This window comes from Perna viridis, chromosome 12, assembly GCF_037379345.1.
Source record: "Perna viridis isolate PV_CMFRI_1.1 ecotype Kerala chromosome 12, ASM3737934v1, whole genome shotgun sequence".
NCBI classification, from domain to species: Eukaryota; Metazoa; Mollusca; class Bivalvia; order Mytilida; family Mytilidae; genus Perna; species Perna viridis.
Window position 1 is genome coordinate 18,887,279 of NC_142456.1, and position 21,076 is coordinate 18,908,354.

Consider the following 21,076-nt stretch of genomic DNA (forward strand, 5'->3'; position numbering starts at 1 on the left):
TAATTACCATTATGAGGACTCTATAACCCAAACGACACAGATATGCTCTATTAGTTTATTCACCTTTTATTATGGTTTATTTTTAAGACTAGCCTTATGTTAAACTGAAAAGTGATATTGAAAACCTTGTTGCCAGTAACTCCGAGAAGTGTGAAGTACATGTCAGCAGATGTTAGAAGTATTATAGTTTTTGTGTTATCCTTCGAGTTACAGTGTTTTCTTGCATCTGAAATTCTAACAAAAACGTATATACTGTATTTTTGAATGCTTTTACAGGTTAACAAGCGAAATAAACGTTTTGAAATATAAAACTGAAGAGTAAAGTTGAATGGTTTAACGGCTAAGATCAGAAAAAAATACACGCATTGCTTCGTGAAAAATTATACGGTTGGTGGGTTTAATGTTTTATGTTTTTTTCTCAAAACTTACAAAGATTCAAAAAGCTTGTACAACAAAACTCGATGATTTCATATGTGATAGTTTTGTTCACTGTAATCTAAAGAAATATGATGTATTGGAAATATCTGTTATAGATACACAAGACAAATGATAAAAAATAACAATGTACTCGGATGACAATAATGTCTTCAATACATATTCAGTTAAATGGTAGTTGTCGAATCAATGGCTATAAATGCACATCGCATACATCAACAGCTGTAATGTACAAAACTGTTACAGTGTAAATTAGTTCAAGTGGAATATCATACAATAAAACACGCACAGAACATGGAATATATTGATGTAAAAAAACTAAAACTCACGTATTGCTTTTCAAAATCAATTTTTCAACTGAAAACCCGACTTAGCACAAAATGAACTGTGTTGTACTTGTTGCGTTAATTGTAAAATTTTCATTTGCTCTCACTATTGATGAGAATATTCCAGGCCATTTGAAACCTCTCGGACATCATGGAATACCAGTGAAAGACGGCATCGACGAATTGGTCAATTTTCCAATACCAAATGAGTTCTACAAAAATTATGCTGCCAACAGTAAACCGTTCATTGTAAGAGGTGTATTGCCATCTATCAATTTTCCTGCATACAAAAGATGGAATGACAAATACTTAAGGTACTGTATCAATGTTGTTTCCCGTGGAACATTATTTCTGTTATTTAGATAATTCCAGTGATTTTGACTTTTCCCTTTTTCAAATGCTGCTTATTATATAATCTTTGATTGATTGAATTGGATTGTGGTTAACCTATGATAGACAATTCATTAATTTCAATGCTTTGCGATAGTCCGACAAGCTAAGCCAGAGTTTATCTCGGAGAAACAAAAGCCAACATGTCAGTATGTTTTCCCTATGATACACGTATAATTATGACTAAGGACCCACCAGTTGTCACTCTATCTCTTATTCGCCGCATACGTGGTCGAGCAACAGCGATTGCAAATTTTAAAGTCTTTGGAATGTTCTCGCGTAATATCATATTTGCGATTTGGGAATATTTCATACGAACAAAGAGGTATAGCGTGAAGTTTTGTTCTGTAATAACTGCCTGTTTTTATTTTCATTCACAAATGTCTATAACAAAAATATATCTTTTACCCGGTATACGATATGATTGTTAAATGTTTCTTTAGTATCAGCTGTGTTCAAACATATTGTAAATTGGGAACTTTTTATATCGTATGTAGCGAATACAAAATTTAGAATACTTAAGTAGAAGACTTTAATAAAATCAGACAAAAGGTGATTCATGCATGTCAAAAACCTACCAAATTTACCGTAGCAGGGGACTTTTCAGGGCTGTTCCAGCAAAGGTACTTCTCGGGCCGAGCCGCATACTGCTTGATCTATCAAACATTTACAGACCACATAACCAGTCTTAGTTTGTCATTTAGGTGTTGTACTTTCGAGATAGAAATCATATCGATTATGTATGAAATTGGCATTTTGCAGGCGTTATCGTTCTTGATTTTTTTTTGAGTTCGTTGATTGAAGTGGGAGATGAATGTATGATTTTTTTTTCCAAAAAATCAGATCAAAATACAGGAAGGACTATCAATAGATAACAATATAGCATATGTAGACCGGAAAAGCATAATTTATTTGGTTTTTTGCTTCTAAACATTGAATCCCCTCTACTAAAGGTAGTGTCTGAATTTTATATGGACTAATACTTAAACAGTTGACGCTGTTGAGCTAGAGTTTATTCTTCTGTCTATTTTGTCATACTGGACACTTTCCTTTCAGAAAATCTACGTTTATCGCAGCATTTGAGCACGCTTCCACGAGATCACCGATGAGGGACTTATTAACACTTTGTCGCCTATCAATTTTCTCATCGATCAAAAAGCAAATGTCACGTTATTTCCAAAACACATGGTCAAACATTTATCATAAATCACGTGGTATGGGTACCAATGACAATATACGGGCTTTCTATGGCATATAAGTGTTTTGGCCTCATATATAGTCAAATGACTTTTCGATCTGTTTTTCGTCGTATCATTCTATATACAGTTGTATCATATAAGGTTTTATTTGAATTGTTTTCTTATTTCTTTATGGAAGAGAAAAGTATGGTAATGTGAATGTCAATGTCGAGGAAGGAAAGCGAGACATCCGGAGCAAAGATACGTATCAAATGCCGATGTCTAAGTATTTAGAAATTTACAAACAGGCCAAAATGTATATGGTACATTCTACAAAGGATATATTGAAAGGTAGAAATTCCAAATTATGTCTGAAAATACTATAAAAATGTCTCTATACATATCAGGATGTAGAGTTGTTAAATGTGAAAAAAAAACGTTTGTAATGTAAAATCCGGTGTTCGGATTTGTCATAAAACTAAATTCATGATATTTTGATACACAACAAGCTATATATGATCGATTCCATTGAGAAGAACGAACTTCTTTTCCATTAACCAGTACAAATCAGCATCACATATTGTTCTACTGGTTCGTTTGACACATTCTTGGTCAGTTGAGCCGATTCTAAGCTGAAAGACATGTCGTAATACAAGTCTGTGGATCAATAAACCCTTTCGGGTTAACTACGGTAAGCCGATGAGCATGCGTAATGTCTAATCCCGGAAGGTATATCTGGATACAACATGGGTATTTTCCTCGAGGAAGTGTATTTAAACGTGATCGCTGATTACTCCCCCTTTAACACGAAATGGTCTTGCATTAGCCAAAAATAAAAAACAACAACTCGGGTCGTCGTGAAAATAAGACAGTTCATTGAACCTGATTAAATTACTCATCACTGTGAGTCTATAAAAGAATTTTTTTTTTGACAATCAATTCAGAAACTAAAATGAACAGTACATATTTGCCATTTCGGTACTGTATGCAAGTCATTATTATAGTGCACTACAAATGACTTTCGGTGGCACATTGATCTCCAAATTGTGACATTTCCCAATTATTCAACTTGTAATGAGAAACAGAATTGATCAATGGTGGTACAGGAGTTTATCATTATTTAGAATGGATTAGTGAATTTCGTCATTATAATTTAAAATCATTATGTCTGTTTCTTAAGAAGAAATAATTTTGGGAACTAGATTCGAGTATTAATCAAATAGATACATTCCAAGGTTAAAGATTAGAAAAAAAAACACAAACACACAAGAAAGAACATGAAATAACTAAAATGACGTAACACAAACTAAAAGTAAACAAGCAACTCGGACTTCACTAAAATCTAGGACCATGAACCAGGTGCACCATGCAGTCAAGTAGGGTAAGCGTCCTTTGCTTTACAAGGAAAACTCACCGTTGTTGCTCATGTATTGTCACGGTCTGCAGAAGCGAAAGAGGAAAGGAAAATTACAACATGGTGAACATATGGTTTCTTATGGTGCAGATGGGTACACAATAACAGTTCACGAGTTCATAATGACGTCCATTAAACTTTTGTAGCCATAACTTTAATCTTTAAGCATCATAACCCAGTTTCAGATGCTTTTATTGTGAGACGTCTATCACAAATACCTTTAAATAGTTTTTAGGAATACATTGTAGTCACAAGCTTTGAAAGTAACATTTTTTAAAAGAATAGAAACTTAGGATTTATTCAACAATAAAAATGCAACGTTACATAAATGTATCTAAGAATTAAAATGAATTGCGGTAAACAATTTCAGATGATATTACGTTACCAATATCACTACAATGTGGTGGACTGCAGAACGCCGTTTCTGACGTCATTGTCTGGTTCAGTAATGGCGGAACCAAATCGAGTCTGCACTTAGATGAATATGAAAACATTAACTGTTTGTTGGATGGACAGAAAATGTTTGTCATGATCGATAAGGTAAAAAATGTCAAAGGTTAAAATGTACTGTTATTACAAATCTTTAAACTAAAAACAAAAAACGGAAACACCGGCCACATTGTACATTTAATACAGGTTCTTCTTATCACATATCATTTTTGTTAATGATCTTTGCAGAATAAATGTATCTCGTATGTCAAAAAGGTTACTTGACAACCATTTAAATAATGAAGGAGTAGAGGAGAAAAAATACTTGTGGAATAGGAAATATTTGGAAAGTACTTTGCTAGACATTTAAACAGAATAAAACTAAACTGTTCTGACTGTTATTTCTAATTTCCCAACCTAACATGCATCTCTTATGGGTAGTTTAGTGTAACGTAACTTTCTAAATGATATTAGGTTGTTTAGAAGGTTTATAAAAATGTAGCAGTTTTTGATAAGCTGTTGTGTCTGTGTTTGTTTGTTTGCTTATATTATTATTGTTATTTTTTTAGGAAGAGCTTTGTGTTTGTTTGTTTGTTTTGTTTGCTTGTTTCTGTTTTTATTGGCATGTGGCACAAACAAAAATGATGTTACTACCATTTGTTTTCTTTAATTGATTTATCTTCAACAATTTTTGACTGTTTAATCCCTTTAACCCCTTTTCCTATTACTATTGTTATAAATTCTACATCATTTTTAAAACGCAAATCCGCCAAACAATACCAATTCTTGATTGATATTAATTGACAACAACAGTATAAAGTCAAATGCATAATTCCTATTGAAGACTTATGTCCTTGGAAAATATTTGGGATATTACAATATTTGTGGTTTTCATATTTACCTATGTTTCATCCTTTACAGTGTTAGCAAGGATATATCCTCTTAGAGTCAACGAAGAATCTCTTTTAAAGTGTCGTGACCGTCATTGCGAACTGTAGGCATATCTTTCTAAAATAAGGTATATGCAATCAAAACTCAAAACCAAAGTATTGACATAGGATCCAAATCAAACACCAATATTTGTTATTGTAGCTACCATATTTAATACAAAGACAAGATTCAGTGTTTATGGCTTTCAAATGTAATTGTTTAATTCAAATTAACACTATATAAAACCGTTATTTCAGAAATACAGACCTGAAGTAGAATCACAATATTATAGTTCTATTGAATCAAAAAGTGAGGTTGATATTGATTCAGTTGACCTAGTTAAGTTCCCATGGTTACGTGAAGTTCCTTGGTTTCAAGTCAATTTAACGAAAGGAGATTGCCTGTACATACCAATACGGTAAATTCCGAAACATACTACTTTAATTCTTAGTTATCTCCCTTTGGTTTGTTTTCACCATACGTCTCCAACTAGTACAATTGTTAAGAATTCTTATTTCATACCATTAGGTAGATTTTCATCACTGTACGCACTGATAACTAATTTATTTGTGTGGATTCATTTTTTTTTCGCGTTTTGAAGAATGCCAAACCGATTTTGCATTTTACGGCCTCTTAACCGTGTCACTAACAGTCCCTCAGAGATTTATTTATTTTTGCGAATTTACTTCCTTACGAAAATAAATCGCTTGTAAAAAATGTACACAGTAACTGGCCAATGTCAATATATTGTTTTAAAAATTGGCATAAAATGGCACAACATTTTGAAATATTCAAATCTACTATATTTAGATATGGTATCTGGTATTAATTTAAGTATTTATCTCTTTACAGATGGTACCACTATGTCTATTCACCACCTGGGCGTAACTTAGCAATAAACTTTTGGTCACAAAATCTCCGATGGTTCAATGACACAGACTGTTGGGCTAAAGAGGAAAATTTAAAACCCCTTCCTCTCCAAAAACTCGAGATAAAGGGCGAAAACAATGCTAGCGATCAAGAATACTACCGGTAAGTAATTAAGGGCATATTAGCTTCTTACTTTCTTCTCAGGATAAGAACATATGTATAAATCAGGCAGAGGTACGTCATTATTTTTTAACTCGCTTTAGGCATTGGACATATCAGCACAATTTCTTTTGACAAAACCGATTTTCCTGAAAGGTAATTATTAGATATAGGAAATGGAAAAGGTAGAAAAAAATTTCAGTCCAGTTTTAACTTTTTTAAAACTACTTTTATGTCCAAGTCAATCTAGATCTACACTATGAAATGTATCTGAAACATCATAGTGGTTCATTGATCAGCTTTAAAACAGGTTTTAAGTAGCTGTCTTTGTAAGAATCATGCAAAATCTGAAAAATGTGATACACCCCAAAAAAGGCTACATATTTTTATTTTTGTAATTAAGTTGTTTTATGGGTCTATATTATGAAATGTGTAATTATTCATTCAAGTCTGCCTGCTCTTAGGAGATAATCAACACTGAGAATCCAATAGATTCTATTGTATTTGAGTGTCATTCACAGAGTTATCTCCCTTAATTTTGAATTCTACAGTGCATTCTATACAATTTTTATCTCCCATGAACACAGGTTATATGAAAAACCAAATGTTATTTTTTGTTAATTAAAGCATTTTAAACAAAATATCAAAAATAAAAATATGTAGGCTTTCCAGCCATGTATCACATTTTGCATGATTCTTAGCTGGAGTGCCATTTAAAACATCCCTAAAAATGAATTATATTTGTAAGACTCAGATGCATGTGTGGTTCCACAAAGGTGTCCGATTTCACAAGTAAGTCCGATCTTATTATGACGTCAATTTTTCAAATATGAAAACATCTTATATATGCATTGTACTATGACTATCACTCCACAAACCTGAATTCGATCGCATAAATATCAAACCCAACCGTAATGTCGTCTTTCGAGATAACCCTACACCCGAAGCTAATAATGCTGACGGGATATTACAACTACGCGGCACCGCTAAACTTTGTTCCATCGTCGGAAACACTATACTCCGCCGTCTTTCTGAGCATCTGACAATGTTTATTTATCGCGACAATGAAGTCAGCGTTTCTGGTTTTGAAACGTATTATCGGACACGTTTGTGAAATCGGGCATGTTTGTGGAACCGACCGGGCACATTTGTGAATCCTATCTTTATAACCTATAAACGCTATACAAGTCACCTATCTGTCAGAAATGCCTGTTCCAATTCCCGGTACATACAATGTCATTTCGATTTGTTGTTTGAACTTCCCTTTTTGTTTTGATATTGCCTATCGTCAATATCTTTGGTTATTTATTTTTTATTACCTTTAAATTGATTATAGGCGTTAACATTGCCCCATAATCACATTTATTTCTTACACAATATGTGAATTCATATCAGCAACTTCAGAAAGTCATAATGCCAGTACTTTTACGGTTAAATTAAGACTACTGTCAATAATTCTTCTAGAATTTGTTTTTGTAATTGCAGTGAATTATTCTTGAAAATATTTGAGGACGAAGAGACAGTGAGTCAATCCAACTTCATGTCAAGAATGCGAAAATATGCAGCCGGGGATATCACAGACATAATTCTTAGTGAGGTACATATAGTTAACTTGTATTTGTTTACAGTAACACATGTACATGTAAGGACGCAAACTGCACAACACAAAACATACAATACTGTAAAAAGAAAAAAGAAACAAATGAACTCGGGTATAGCGACCTAAATTGTATTCCTTCTTCTTTCTTGCAAGACTTGCTTAAACCTCGGTTAAATAAGGATTGATTATTGAATATATTTTTCTCTCTTCAATTGTCTCCCATCTAATAGAAAATAATCAGCTGTCGATTTCACAAATTATCGAAAGTGTAAAACTAGTCGTTTGTTTTTTTTTCGTTATAACAGAAAACATCATCCCTAGTAAACCACTTACTGTGGACGAATTCCACATAAGTTTCTTATTAGGCTGAAATATTGATTACATTATCCTGCATGGAGAAATGTAAGATCAAAAAAAGTTATTGTTTTTATTATTCATTTTAGGTATTTGAAATTATAGATGTTAATCACGATATGATTTTATCTATGTATGAGTTTTATGTTTGTGATACGGCTGCATTAGAAGAAATAGTTCCTGACGGAGAAATCGACAACCTGTTTGAAGGTCTATTTTCAAATGACGATGATTATCCAAGAAGTACTCAAATAATTATTACAAACAATGATGACGTGTCGTTTTTAATTAAAGAAAAGAATCACACCCAAAAATCGGAAACCAACAAACCAGACAACAATATAACTGATGACGTCACAAATAGGAAGTTGAAAGGCGAAACAAAAAAGGAACAAGGAGATATAAAAGAAGAGCTGTGATTAATATAGATATCAGATTTCCATACTGAAACTACAACAAACATGACATGCCAAACTTTTTCGTATTACTCTATGTTAGAATAAGGCAGTGTGTGAAATATGGTATAAACCCCACCATTTTCAAAGCGCAATTTTACTATTTGTAGAATAAAAAAATACAACATTTTCCATATCATTTTGACAAACTGAGTTACAAGTTCATTGAAAACGAATATTCCAAGGGCAGATAACTTTGTCACAAACCTCGTTTTTTCTCCAACATTCTATTTAGAAAATTTCTTGGCAAATCCAGTGATGCAGAAATCAAGTTTTTTCACATAGAGTAAGCATTCTTGGATGAAACTATAAAGTCAGATCAGTGGGTTTTTGACATGCATGCAAATCTCTGAGGTTTCCCATTTTGCCTGATTCTTTCAAGAAGTTATATGTACGCTTTCAAATATAAGTATATAGTAATTTTATTTGGAGTCATTACAATAGATTTCATTATATTAATATTATATTAATAAAATTTAATTTGATAAACCTAAACAGAAAAGGTAAGGCTTGTCTTAATTTACTCTTAATTATTGATTTATTATTCTGTTGTTATTTTTTTCTTATTCATAGGACAAGTGGCAGATTATAAACGCCATTATTATTCAACTTGTTATCTTATTTAAAGCAAGTTAAACTCGCCATTGATATTAGACTTTGTACTCATCCTTATAATAAAGGTACAATCACATGTGAATTTTAAAACAGTTCTTAACAGAATTATTATTATTTCTCTTATTAATGAAATGATGCAACGTTTAGCTAACAACAAGCATCATTAAACAAATTGATTGTAAGATACTTGATAATTCATATTAATTCTGGTAAGTTAACAATTCATATAACTTATGTTAATTTTACTATTCATATGACTTCTGGTAAGTTGACATGTCATATAACTTCTGGCAATTTGATTATTTATATAACTTCTGATAAGTTGACGTATTATATAACTTCTGGTAAGTTGACATGTCATATAACTTCTGGTAACTTGATAATTCATACAACTTCTGGTAAGTTGACGTATCATATAACTTCTGGTAAGTTGACATGTCATATAACTTCTGGTAAGTTGACATGTCATATAACTTCTGGTAACTTGATAATTCATACAACTTCTGGTAAGTTGACGTATCATATACCTTCTGGTAACTTGATAATTCATATAACTTCTTGTATTTATATAATTCAAATAAATATGGGCGGGTGGGTTGGCATACGGGAAATGGGTATGTTGCCTGAAAATGGTCATTTTTCGCGCTTGTTTGTCATTTACACCGGATGTGGTGCTCACCAGGAGTAAGACAGTATCCAAAGTGCATTTTTCCTAAAGCTTGTTCCCTCTGATCGTAATCAAAGCCAAATATTGTTCATTACAGTCGTAAGTGGAAGGTCAGGGGTCTCCAGAGGGGTCACTCATGAGAAAAACATAGGCTTTTTTGCAATTGTTGGCCTCAGATTGGCCTACAACCATAAGTGGTTAGTATATAGGGTTGACATCGTGGGAGTGGTGAGAGACATCATTATTCTATAGAAACCACATAAAATGAAGCACTATGGATCCATTCTGTTGTTGTAACAGGCCGAGAATTGAGCCATACACTTAACAAAATCACACCTTTTTGTGGCCTTCTTAACTCATGACCTCTTGTTCAGCTTTCAAGTCCTTATCTGTTATAAAACTCTGTATAAAATAGCCTCATTTCAAAGAACATTCACTCTTCTTGCATATGAAATGAAATTGTGGTTTTCAAAATTAAAAATGATATTGCCAGAACACAAAAATCGGAAAAAAAACCGTGAACGTACATATACGGTTCCCGCATGGTAAGGTTAGAAACGCTACTTTTTTTCCATAAAAAAGACATTGAGAGGTCATTATATAGGACATTCCGATATTTCAGAAACTTGATGGCCAGGAATTAGAAAATATGTATGGGCATAATACATGATAATATGTAGAAAAATGAAACGATATGTTCTGTGTTGCCACTGTAAAACAAAAGTCAACATTTCCCCCAATTCTTTTGTGTTTTCACAAATTGTTTTTGCTTTTTCAGGAAATAGTTTTTTATCTTCACAAAACTTGGCACACGTATATATCAATATTAGATGAATGCAATACATGTTTTGAAATATTACAGGCGACCGCCAATTGAAAATGGCTGTACTTCAAGATGTGACCCCAATATGAAAATAGTTCTAATTTAGTGGATTAAATGTTTTTTTTCTGCACGAGGTAACATGAATGAATTTACTGCACTAGGTAACACTAAAATGGCAAAAATAAAGTTAAAGTAGAAAACATGCAATTTGGGTGACTTGCTTCTATACTCGTTTATACACGTGTGTATTTTGCTGTGTATTTTGTTGTGTATGTCTGGTTTTCATGTCTGGTCTTTGTCCCTGTATTATATTCTTTTGATTACCGCTATAACCTTGGTTCCCTTGATTTCGTTATATAGACATATCTGTTTCATTTGTGTGCATGTGTATATGGATCGTCCCTATTTCTTGTTTTCACACTGTGCCCACGTGACTGGGTTCTGACGTCTCTAATGATTAAAAACAAATGAAAAAAAAGGTAAATTGAAAGAACTCTTCACTCTCATTATAATTTATCCGATCTTAATCCAGTTGACCTCAGTTGACCTTAATGTACATAAATAACTTATCAGAAATGAAAGTGAATGCAATCTCGCTTATCTGAATTCTTCATTTTCTAGTGTAACCAAAGTTAAGACTGAGACATTCTACAGACGCCAACAAACCTGATGTTTAAAGTATTTAAATTTAAATTATGAGAACATAAGTGAAAGTAGTAATTTGTAAAACTGTCCTTCAAATGACTACTCTTGTTCTCATTTTATCCATCGGAATGTTATCTTTCGAATAATAATCCATGAAGGTACATGTAAATCTAAATGTCTTGTAAAGGAAGTATACAAAAGATTAATTCAATGACAACGATAAATCATTGGATTAGTTTTTAAGTCAGTTGTGTGAAAAGAATTGAGTGATTGGTTTGTGTAAATCATCGAGTACATCTGTATCCTAGATATGCAGGTATTTGAGGAAATTTTAAAACACTTAAATTAAATATTCGAAACTTCCCGTGATTATCTGAATACACGTTCGATCAAAAGCTTCAACAAAGTAAATAGGATATGCTTATAAAACCCAGTTTTGACCCATCATATCAGGTTGTAAGATAGAAATCAAGTGAACTTGGATATGTGTAAAACTACTATGGTACGTAATATTGACCAAAAACTATAAATGTATAATTTCCACTGCAAAAATGTATGTTTAATTAAGTATGCGACCTTTTTATTAATGATACACGAAAAATTTATTATGAACTTATAATTATATGAACAGATGTAAAAAATATTCTTATGTATCATTTTTTTCAATGCTTGTTATTATTATTATTATTATTATTGTTATTATTATTTGATTCGACACTTTTTCATTGGTAACGAGCGAAGCAGCGCTTGAAATCATAACAAATGTATGGTGACTTTTTATTTCATTTTGATAAATAAAATACAAAGAGACATGGATGTTTCGGATGTACTTAAATTTTATTTTCTGTATTTGCCTTTTTTTTGCATGTTTTGAGAACTATCCACATTTTTACATATAGTTTCTATTTTTCAGGAACTTGTTGCTTATATAGTTATAAGTTGTATTTCTCTGGCATGGTCTCATACCGGATTTGAATGTTACTGTAATCTTAACCATCCTGAAGCATTTATTTTTAACTGTCCAAACAATCAAGGATATCCCATAGCTGCTTTGAGGATCCCGTATCCACTTTTAAGTGTTTTAATGAAAGATGTAGACTTACAATCACCATATTGTGTGCCAAAGCTTGCTAACATACAACCGCAAGGCTCATGGGTGCCGGTCTACATACAAGATCAGGTATGTGTCAATGCATTTTAGTTGTGATATGGAGCACTGTATTTCAAAACAGTTCCTTCTCGATACGTAAATCTTATTTTGTTTACTTACCTTTTTCTTTTTTTTTTTCTTGATTTTTTTTGTTTTTGTTTTTGTTTTTTGTTTTTTGTTGTTTTTGCTTTGATCTTTAGGTTTTTTTCATGTCGTTGGGTTTTACCAATGAAGAGGACTATTTAACCTATTTTACGGTTGTGTGTTTGTTTTGTTTAGTTTTTTTGGCTTCTTTATGAAATCTATTGTGTTTTCGTTTTGTTGTTCATTTTAAAACACTTTTAGGACACATGATGGGTAGAGCCAGATGAATTATTGCATTCGCACTCTTCTTCATCGTTCTTGTCACAAATTTTCTTTAAAAATAGAATAACATTAAGGTTATCTTCTTTTTGGCCGTGACTATAAAGAATTTAAAAAAAACATTAGCTGAACGTAGGGGTAAGAACGTCAATTTCAACATACACCTATATCTGTACTTCTATATTTATAAGAGCTTGAAAATATTTAGAAACGTCTTCACTGAGTTGAAATTATATTGGGTCTCCCAATTACATGTCATTTTTGGTCTTTCCTTTTTAGTTTAATTCCATGTGGATCCTGAAAAATTCGAAAGATCTTTTGGAGACAATCAGCTAAAGACTATTATCTGAATATAATAGCATTACAACCTATGATTTTTCAACACTGTATACTTCTATTCCCCATACGCAGTTAAAATCCCGACTTAAAAACATTGTACATCGTTGTTTTTTTGTTTTTTTTGTTTTTTTTTTCAAAAAAGATGGTACACCTAGATACAAATATATAGTTCTTGGTAGAGATTCCTCATACTTTGTAAGAAATAATTCCAAATCATCTTCCAAATATACAGAGGAAGATGTTCACAAAATGCTGGAATTTTTAATCGACAACATATTTGTCCAGTGTGATGGATGTGTTTTTCAACAAACGGTCGGCATTCCAATTGGAACAAATTGTGCTGACCTATTCCTTCACTTTTATGAATCTGACTTTATAGCTGAACTGATCCGAAAAAAGAATATCGTATGGCTAGATCCTTTAATCTCAGTTTCCGCTATATAGATGACGTATTATCTTCAAACAATCCTAATTTCGGGGATTTGATACATTGCATCTACCCCAAAGAACTTGAGATAAAGGATACTACAGACACTTTGAGGTCAGCCTCATATCTTTACCTACACTTAGAAATCGATGGTAAAGGAAAACTATTGACCAAACTTTACGACAAACGTGATGACTTTTCATTCAAATTTGTCAACTTTCCTTTCATTTGTGGCAACATCCCTTCAGCACCTGCGTATGGAGTGTTCATATCACAACTCATACGTTATGCCAGAGCTTGCCGAAACTACGCAGACTTTTTGTATCACGCTAGAACTCTAACAAATAGGCTTCTGGAAGAGGGTTATGTTGCTACAAGATTGAAGTCATCACTACAGAAGTTTTGTGGTCGTAATCATGAACTCGTGGATCGTTATGGTGTATTCATCTGCACCATTAGAACTGATTTATTCAACGGGTCATAGTTTTCCTTTCCTCGTTTGTCTACCCCGGACTTGACTTTTTATTAGCAATTAAGCGGGTGTTTCTAGAAAAGCAGAGGACGCTTACCCTACCGGTGCACCTAGTCTATGCTCCAAGTTTTATGGGAGTCCGAGTTGCTCATTTGCTTTAGTTACTTTGTATGTATGATTTTAGTCACTTTATGTTCTTTGTTGTGTATGTCTGTTTTCCATGTCTGGTCTTTGTCCCTTGATTACATTCTATTGATTACGCTATAACCTTGGTTTCCTTGATTACTCTTTCCTAATCTTGTCAAAACCTAAATAAATAGAAATAAAGACATTTTTTTCATTGTTGAAATTCTGATAAGACAACATATTACTGAAATCTGTTACTTTCCATCGAAAGAAAAAAACAACAATTCTGATACAGACAGAAACTTTTTGCCCTATGACGAAGCGTACAAAAATTTTCTGAAAGTTACAGAAAAATCCGGAACAAAAGCAATTGCTCATGATTTTTTTTATAAAACCATATGGGTATGTGTTTACATTTAAAAAAACTAAAATAGAAAGTATGAAATTTCTATTTGATATTTTTTAGCATTGTTATGCCTAAAAAGACCAAATAAGTCCAAATAACGTGCAATTTTTTACAAGAGTTGTTGCCCTTTGTGGAACAGAAACTAGACAGGTTATCAAATGAAACGCAGTGGAGCCGAAAGTAGCATTTTCAAATTTTTGATTAATTGAAAATTTTAAAACGAAACATGATTTTTTTTTTTTACAGCCAGGATATCTGGGTTATCTGGACAAAGATTCCGGATTTGAGCTAAAAACATGCCCAGGATATATGTCATTTAACCCAAGTAAGAAATTAACTGACAAGAAATAGTATATATTGATGTACGTATACATTTTAAATGTTTTAAACTGTTTAAATAAATATTATGGATTTCGGAAAAAGAAAAACTAACAACGAAAAACCACTTCGTTTTAAAACTTAATTTCTAATGCAAAATCTTCAATTTGAAAAAGAAAGAGATTGAATCTTGAATATCGTCATTTTCAAATTGTGTTACTCGAAAAATGATGTAAAATTTCATTTCAAAAGTCTTTTATTCACACAAGTCAAGCGTTTCGCAAAAGATTGAATACAATATTATGTAATACGGCTGTTTAATTATAATTATTGAAATTAGTAATCGTTACTAATAGTGATTTTCCCATTTTTCGAGAGGTCGCAATGTTCATAGAAGAAGAATATTATCTTTTTATCCAGTCCTGATTACATAATACGCTTACCCTACCGGTGCACCTGGTCCATGCTCCTAGTTTTAAGTGGCGTCCAAGTTGCTTATTTACTTGTCCTACTGTGTATGTGTTATTTCAGTTATTTTATGTTCTTTGTTGTGTGTGTCTATTATACATGTCTGGTATTTGTCCCTGGACTACATTTTGTTGATATCCGCTAGAATCTTAGTTCCCTTGTTTATTATTTTAAATCATATCTTAATTATCTATTGTAAAATTTAAATTCTACGCAAGTACGTACAAGGCCTTTAGTAACTAAAATGTCACTAGGTTGAGTAAACAATAAATATGAATATTTTCCTTTTGGAGAAAAATTATGCTAACTATTCTGATTATTTGACTATGAGTAATGTCCGTCATTTAATTTTGCAGAGTACACATATTCATACCAATCATTATGGTGTATTCATACGCACCATTTCAACAGATGTATGGTTAGGGTTCGCTTGATTTTCTGGAAATTTCATAAATTTCCCATCGGCGGGAAACTAAAAGGCAAAACGATGACGTGTGAAATTTCCAGAAAATCAAGCGAACCCTAACCATACCGGTACTCCTGTTCAATACTCCCATGCTCACATTTTTATGTGGCTCATTAATCTTTTTATCTATGTGTGTGTTTTTTTTTATTATATATATATATGTGTGTATTCTTTGTTAATTGTGTTTATTTTCCTTATGCTTGAATCATGTTTTTAATACCGTTCAAATACTTATTCCCTTAATTTCCTGTAATAAATATATCAAATTAAAAATTTACATTTTTTTATTGCCATAATTTCTGTGTTAAAACGAAAGCAATTTTGTTTATTTCACAGTGCCTTTCTTATATGTAATACTTGTACGTTTATAGAAAAAGGATTTTTGAATTAAAAATTCGATGAACCATTTCTCTTTTCTCCATCGCTAACTTTCAAGCCGATGTAATGTAAACCAGGATAATGCATGTACCCGTAAAAATGCTTCACTCTCTATAACTCTAGTGCGTGACTGGTAGTATTTTGTTTTTTTTTCTCTTTTCCTATTATGTTGAACACTTCAAAAATATAAGACATATCTAATTGTAATCATGAACTTGTGGGTAATTACTGTTCATCCATCTGCACTATGATAACGATTTATACACCGTGTCATAGCTATCCTAACCATTGTCGTCTTCCCCGGCTTTGACTTTTTATGAACAATTCGTCGGGTGTTTCTAGAAAAGCAAAGGACTCTTATCCTACCAGTGCATTTTGTCAATGCCCCCAGTTTTTAGAGGAGTCCGAGTTGCTCATTTACATTTGTTTCTTTGTACGTATTATTTTGGTTATTTCATGTTCTTTGTTGTTCGTGTTTGTTTTCCATGTCTAGTTTTTTATCCCTGGATTGCATTCTTTTAATTTTTCCTTGAATTATGGTTCCTTTAATTACTCGTACACTGTATTCATTGATGTATTATAACGATAGACATTAGCTTAATGCTTGAACCATGTGTTTTAGTAGCAGTCTTTATACAAATCAGACAGAAGGTGATTCGTGCGTGTCAAAAAAACCACCGAATTCACTTTTATTTCATATTTAGAATCAGTTACAGACCAAATGACCAATCATAGATTTTCATTTGAGTGTTGCGCTTTTGAGGTAAAATTTATACAGATTTACATGAAATTAGCACTTTACAAGAGCTACCGTTCTTGATTTCGTTCGATTTGGTTGATTTTAGTTGGAGATAAATGTATAGTTTTCTCAGAAGTAAAGATCTGAATATGGAAAAGACAACTATTTCGTAAAAATATAGCATATGTAAATTGAAAAAGCATTGTTTGTTTGGTGGGTTTTTCGTCACTATGAATTATTTTAATATGCACTTTTTTCGTAATTGTATATGGATTGGTACTTAAATAACACTCCTGATAAAAATCATGCAAAATGTGATACATGGCTGGAATATCGAATTTTTTATTTTTGATATTTAGTTTGAAATCTCATAGTAAACAAAAAGTAATATCTGCCTTTTCATATTACACTTATTACTGGGAGTTAAACAATATATAGAATGTACTGACGAATTCAAAATTAAGAACAGAAAGATTGGAAAGAATAATTATACACTTCATTATATAGACCTTTAAAGCAACTTCGAACAAAATATAGAAAAGTGTGACCTTTTTCGGAACGTATTACATATTACATAATTAGCATGATTCTTACACAGACTGCTACATAATACACTATTTTATTTTCAAGTCGTCATTAGTATAATAGATATGATTTAAATTATTCACACTAGCCGTTTGTTTATTTTTTTTCTTTTTTCAGACACTATGGTGAAATCTAATCTATGTAACCACAATATAACAAATACTCCAGGTATCGTTTATCATTATTGAGTAATTTTATTTTGTATAGCTATCCGCCAATGATTATCAATATTCATTCGTGCTTACTGTAATTCCATTCAGCAATTTGTTTCTTGATTTAAAATGACAACAGAAATGTACATAAATACAGAAAAAAAATAGGTCCCGCAAGTTGTTTTAAGTATCACTTGCCTCATGTTAAAACTTAATTACTGTTGATAATTTGTATTTGTCGGAAGGATTAGATTACTTGTTTCATTTAAAAAGAAACATAAATTACTTTTCTGTTTAGGTTTGATTGTGACAAAACCACAGGTAATGACAACACAAAGTCACAAGACAACAAAACCACAAGTGTGGATGCCACTAACTAGACCGCAAAGTCTGTCAACGAATAAACTACAATGGATTCCTCTAACTAGACCAGGGATGGCATCAAAGACAACAGTTTCACCTTGGCTTCAAATTACACACCCCAAAAAGCAGTGGATTCCCGTAAAACATTCAACAAGTATGTTTCCGAATTATTTGCGAATAAATTATTCTTGAAATCCATTTTATTAGACGAAAACATTAAACAATATTGAGGTTTCATAAATGCAAAACTTTAAAAAAAAAAAAAACCAAAAAAACTATTGTACTTTAATTCATAAACGTGTTCCTTCTTATTTAAAGCACATGTACATGGATATTATTTATGGAGGTAGATCTACGGTAAGTGACATAACTCTTGAAATCAGTGATCTGCTTATATAATTATCACCTTCACCAAAGCCTAGCAAGCTTTCATTTTATACCGAATAAAATTAGTTTAAGTTATTGTAATATTTATACGAGATTGATGTAAAATGCTGAATACAACGTTCCAATGATTTGTAAAAGTTGTGTCCCTTACCCTAGGTGTACCACCTTAAGCGTAGGGTACGAGTTGTTAAGCCCTATTTTCTTTTTCTTTCTTTTCTTCTTCATATTTGCTCAGTTCTAAAAGAAAATCGTTTTTGTCACCCTTTAAATGAATGTCCTTTTATCTAAACGTAACGTATTTGAACATTGGCTACATAACATTGTAGCTTCTTATTTCACAATATAGACATAATTGACATTTAAAATTATTCCTACTTTAAGCAAGATGTTATGGGCCTGATGTGGAAAGAGATATTAAGAAAAAACAAACAGTGTTCTTCCATTTAACACGGTCGTGTCCAGGGTCAGGCGCTGGTGCGGATGAAGTTACAGCAGCTGTTTATTGTAGTGCACCGCTTCCGATGAACTGGAAACCTGGGATTAAGGTAGGATTTTACTGTTTATTATCCAAATATCAGTTTAAATAATGATTTACAGCATATAGAAATTTGCAAAACTTTTTGGTACTTTTGTATTTAAAATAACCACTGGGTCGATGACACTGCTGATGGACCAAATGTATCAGAGGGTGTTCACCAACCCAGTGGTTAGATTTATCATATATAATCATTTCATATATGTTTAATCGGAATTTGCATTAATAAAAGCTTTATAAAACACCAAGGTGGCATTCCTTGTATTGCACATTATAAAACTTCTTGGTGCTGTATTTGGCTGTCTATTTCCATACCTAAGAATTTGAGAATTTATTGGGGATTTATATCTTCTTTTATATTGGCTCTTTTCACTGCTGATGAGGGGTTACTACTTGACACACGTGCACAGCATACCAAAATTTGCAATTTTATATGATTAGTTTTTTCTATTGAGATAATTTAAGAAATTAAGTTGGAACATTACCATTCCCCAGCCTTGATACGGGTTTTTGTTTAACTGGAGGAACCAAACTTTGATCTTTAAACTTGGTTTGGTTTAGGATTTTTTGGCTCCAATATACATTTCAATTGATTATTAAGAGATATCAAATAGAGTCTAGTTGAGAAATCTATTCGGATTATTTAGGGTTCGATTTGGACAGGGTTTTATTTCTTTACCATTTTCGTCCATTTTCAGGTTAATGGGAATTGTAACTCAATAAAAAAGTATACACCTGTATCTATTTTTAATGGAGGTCTTACAAATGGTGACGGCACGGCCATATTCATTGAATGTACACCTTTTGGAAAAATCAAGGTAAGTTTTAATGTTAAAACGGAGTTGTGGGGATCTTATCTTATACATTCAAACAGTTTGAAACTCATGCCTTGCTAACAGCCGCATTTGATTACATATAGATAGTAAAAATTTTGATTATCAATACAAAAATATATGTGATCAGTTCTTTATATTTTTTGTTTTGTTGTTTTGTAGGTGTTATTGTCTGTATTTGACACAAAGAAACACTTACAATGTCAATTGGTATTATATTTAAAGGCAGAAGAAATAACAATGCCTATACAGACGAGGATAAAATAATGGGGAAAAAAGGACAACATAAGACAAAGACATCACACAGAACAAATGAACTGAAAAGTACATAAAAAAAATATTTACATAACTTATAAAGTGAAAAATAATTGAATAAAGACGAAATAGTAAATATCAAATAATATATTATAAACAAAGATAAAGTAATTTTTATATTGATTGAAATATTGCAGGTTGTTCGTCAAACTTGTAAAAGCAGCACTTTAGAGATGGTAGAAATTGTTTCAACCCCAGACCTATATGTTGCTATGTGGTAACGGGTATCAGCGGTACACCATTTGTACATGTCTGGACGAAAAATGAATTTTATTTACGTTAAATAATAAAATAACAGTTTTTATTTGTGAAATATCAATAGAAGTACGCTCTGATTTAACATTAGAGGAGAGTCGATCCGTGTATGCAATCATGCTAATAAAATATCTCTTTTTGGTACATTCATGTATCATAACAATGATAATAACATCTGTTGAAATGAACTGTAGTAGTCCGTCCTTAATGGAATGACAAATACATAAGGTACAGTGAGACGTTTCTAAACTAAACCCAGTCTAAACTAGAAAATTTTTAAGTCCCTTTATATCAATTTAAATTTAATTCGAACCATTGTAAACCGAACTCCTGTCTAAACCGAACATCCAAAAGAGTTCTATTAAAACAGGTTTTTAAATGATAAGAATAATAAGTGATCCATAGTAGGTAGTAGTCTTTGTAGGAATAATGCAGTCTGTAAAATGTGATAAACCTAAAAAATGGTTTCATATTTTTGTTGTTGTTTTAAAGTTATAGGTCTATATGATGAAATGTATAATTATTCAACCCAATCTGTTCTTTTGGTTAAATCACTGACAAAACGTTATCTATGTAACGAGCAATGGGATAAAAGCACAAGTCCTTTCTTCTTTTTCTTTGCTCAAAGGTTTTCTAGTTTTTAATTACCATTAATATAATCTTTAAAAGGTAAATAAATAAACGTTGGTAAGATTATATTAGTTTACAC

General features: G+C 32.0%; 2 protein-coding genes across 2 annotated transcripts; both read left to right on the plus strand.

The window, feature by feature from the left end:
• The first annotated feature begins 762 nt into the window (after nt 1-762).
• On the plus strand, nt 763-8,930 carry LOC148601563 (bifunctional peptidase and arginyl-hydroxylase JMJD5-like). Its single transcript, XM_088556019.1, has 7 exons — nt 763-1,075; nt 2,529-2,680; nt 4,114-4,283; nt 5,360-5,520; nt 5,955-6,134; nt 7,617-7,728; nt 8,175-8,930. The coding sequence occupies exons 1-7, from the start codon at nt 816-818 to the stop codon at nt 8,502-8,504; spliced, it is 1,365 nt and encodes a 454-aa protein (XP_088412145.1). The 5' UTR covers nt 763-815; the 3' UTR covers nt 8,505-8,930.
• Nucleotides 8,931-11,654: 2,724 nt separating this feature from the next.
• On the plus strand, nt 11,655-20,511 carry LOC148601564 (uncharacterized). The gene is made up of 8 exons (XM_088556021.1): nt 11,655-11,792; nt 12,204-12,470; nt 14,820-14,898; nt 17,645-17,695; nt 17,978-18,196; nt 18,811-18,974; nt 19,663-19,782; nt 20,250-20,511. Exons 1-8 carry the CDS (start codon nt 11,775-11,777, stop codon nt 20,331-20,333), a joined length of 1,002 nt encoding a protein of 333 aa, XP_088412147.1. The 5' UTR covers nt 11,655-11,774; the 3' UTR covers nt 20,334-20,511.
• The last annotated feature ends 565 nt before the right edge of the window (nt 20,512-21,076 follow it).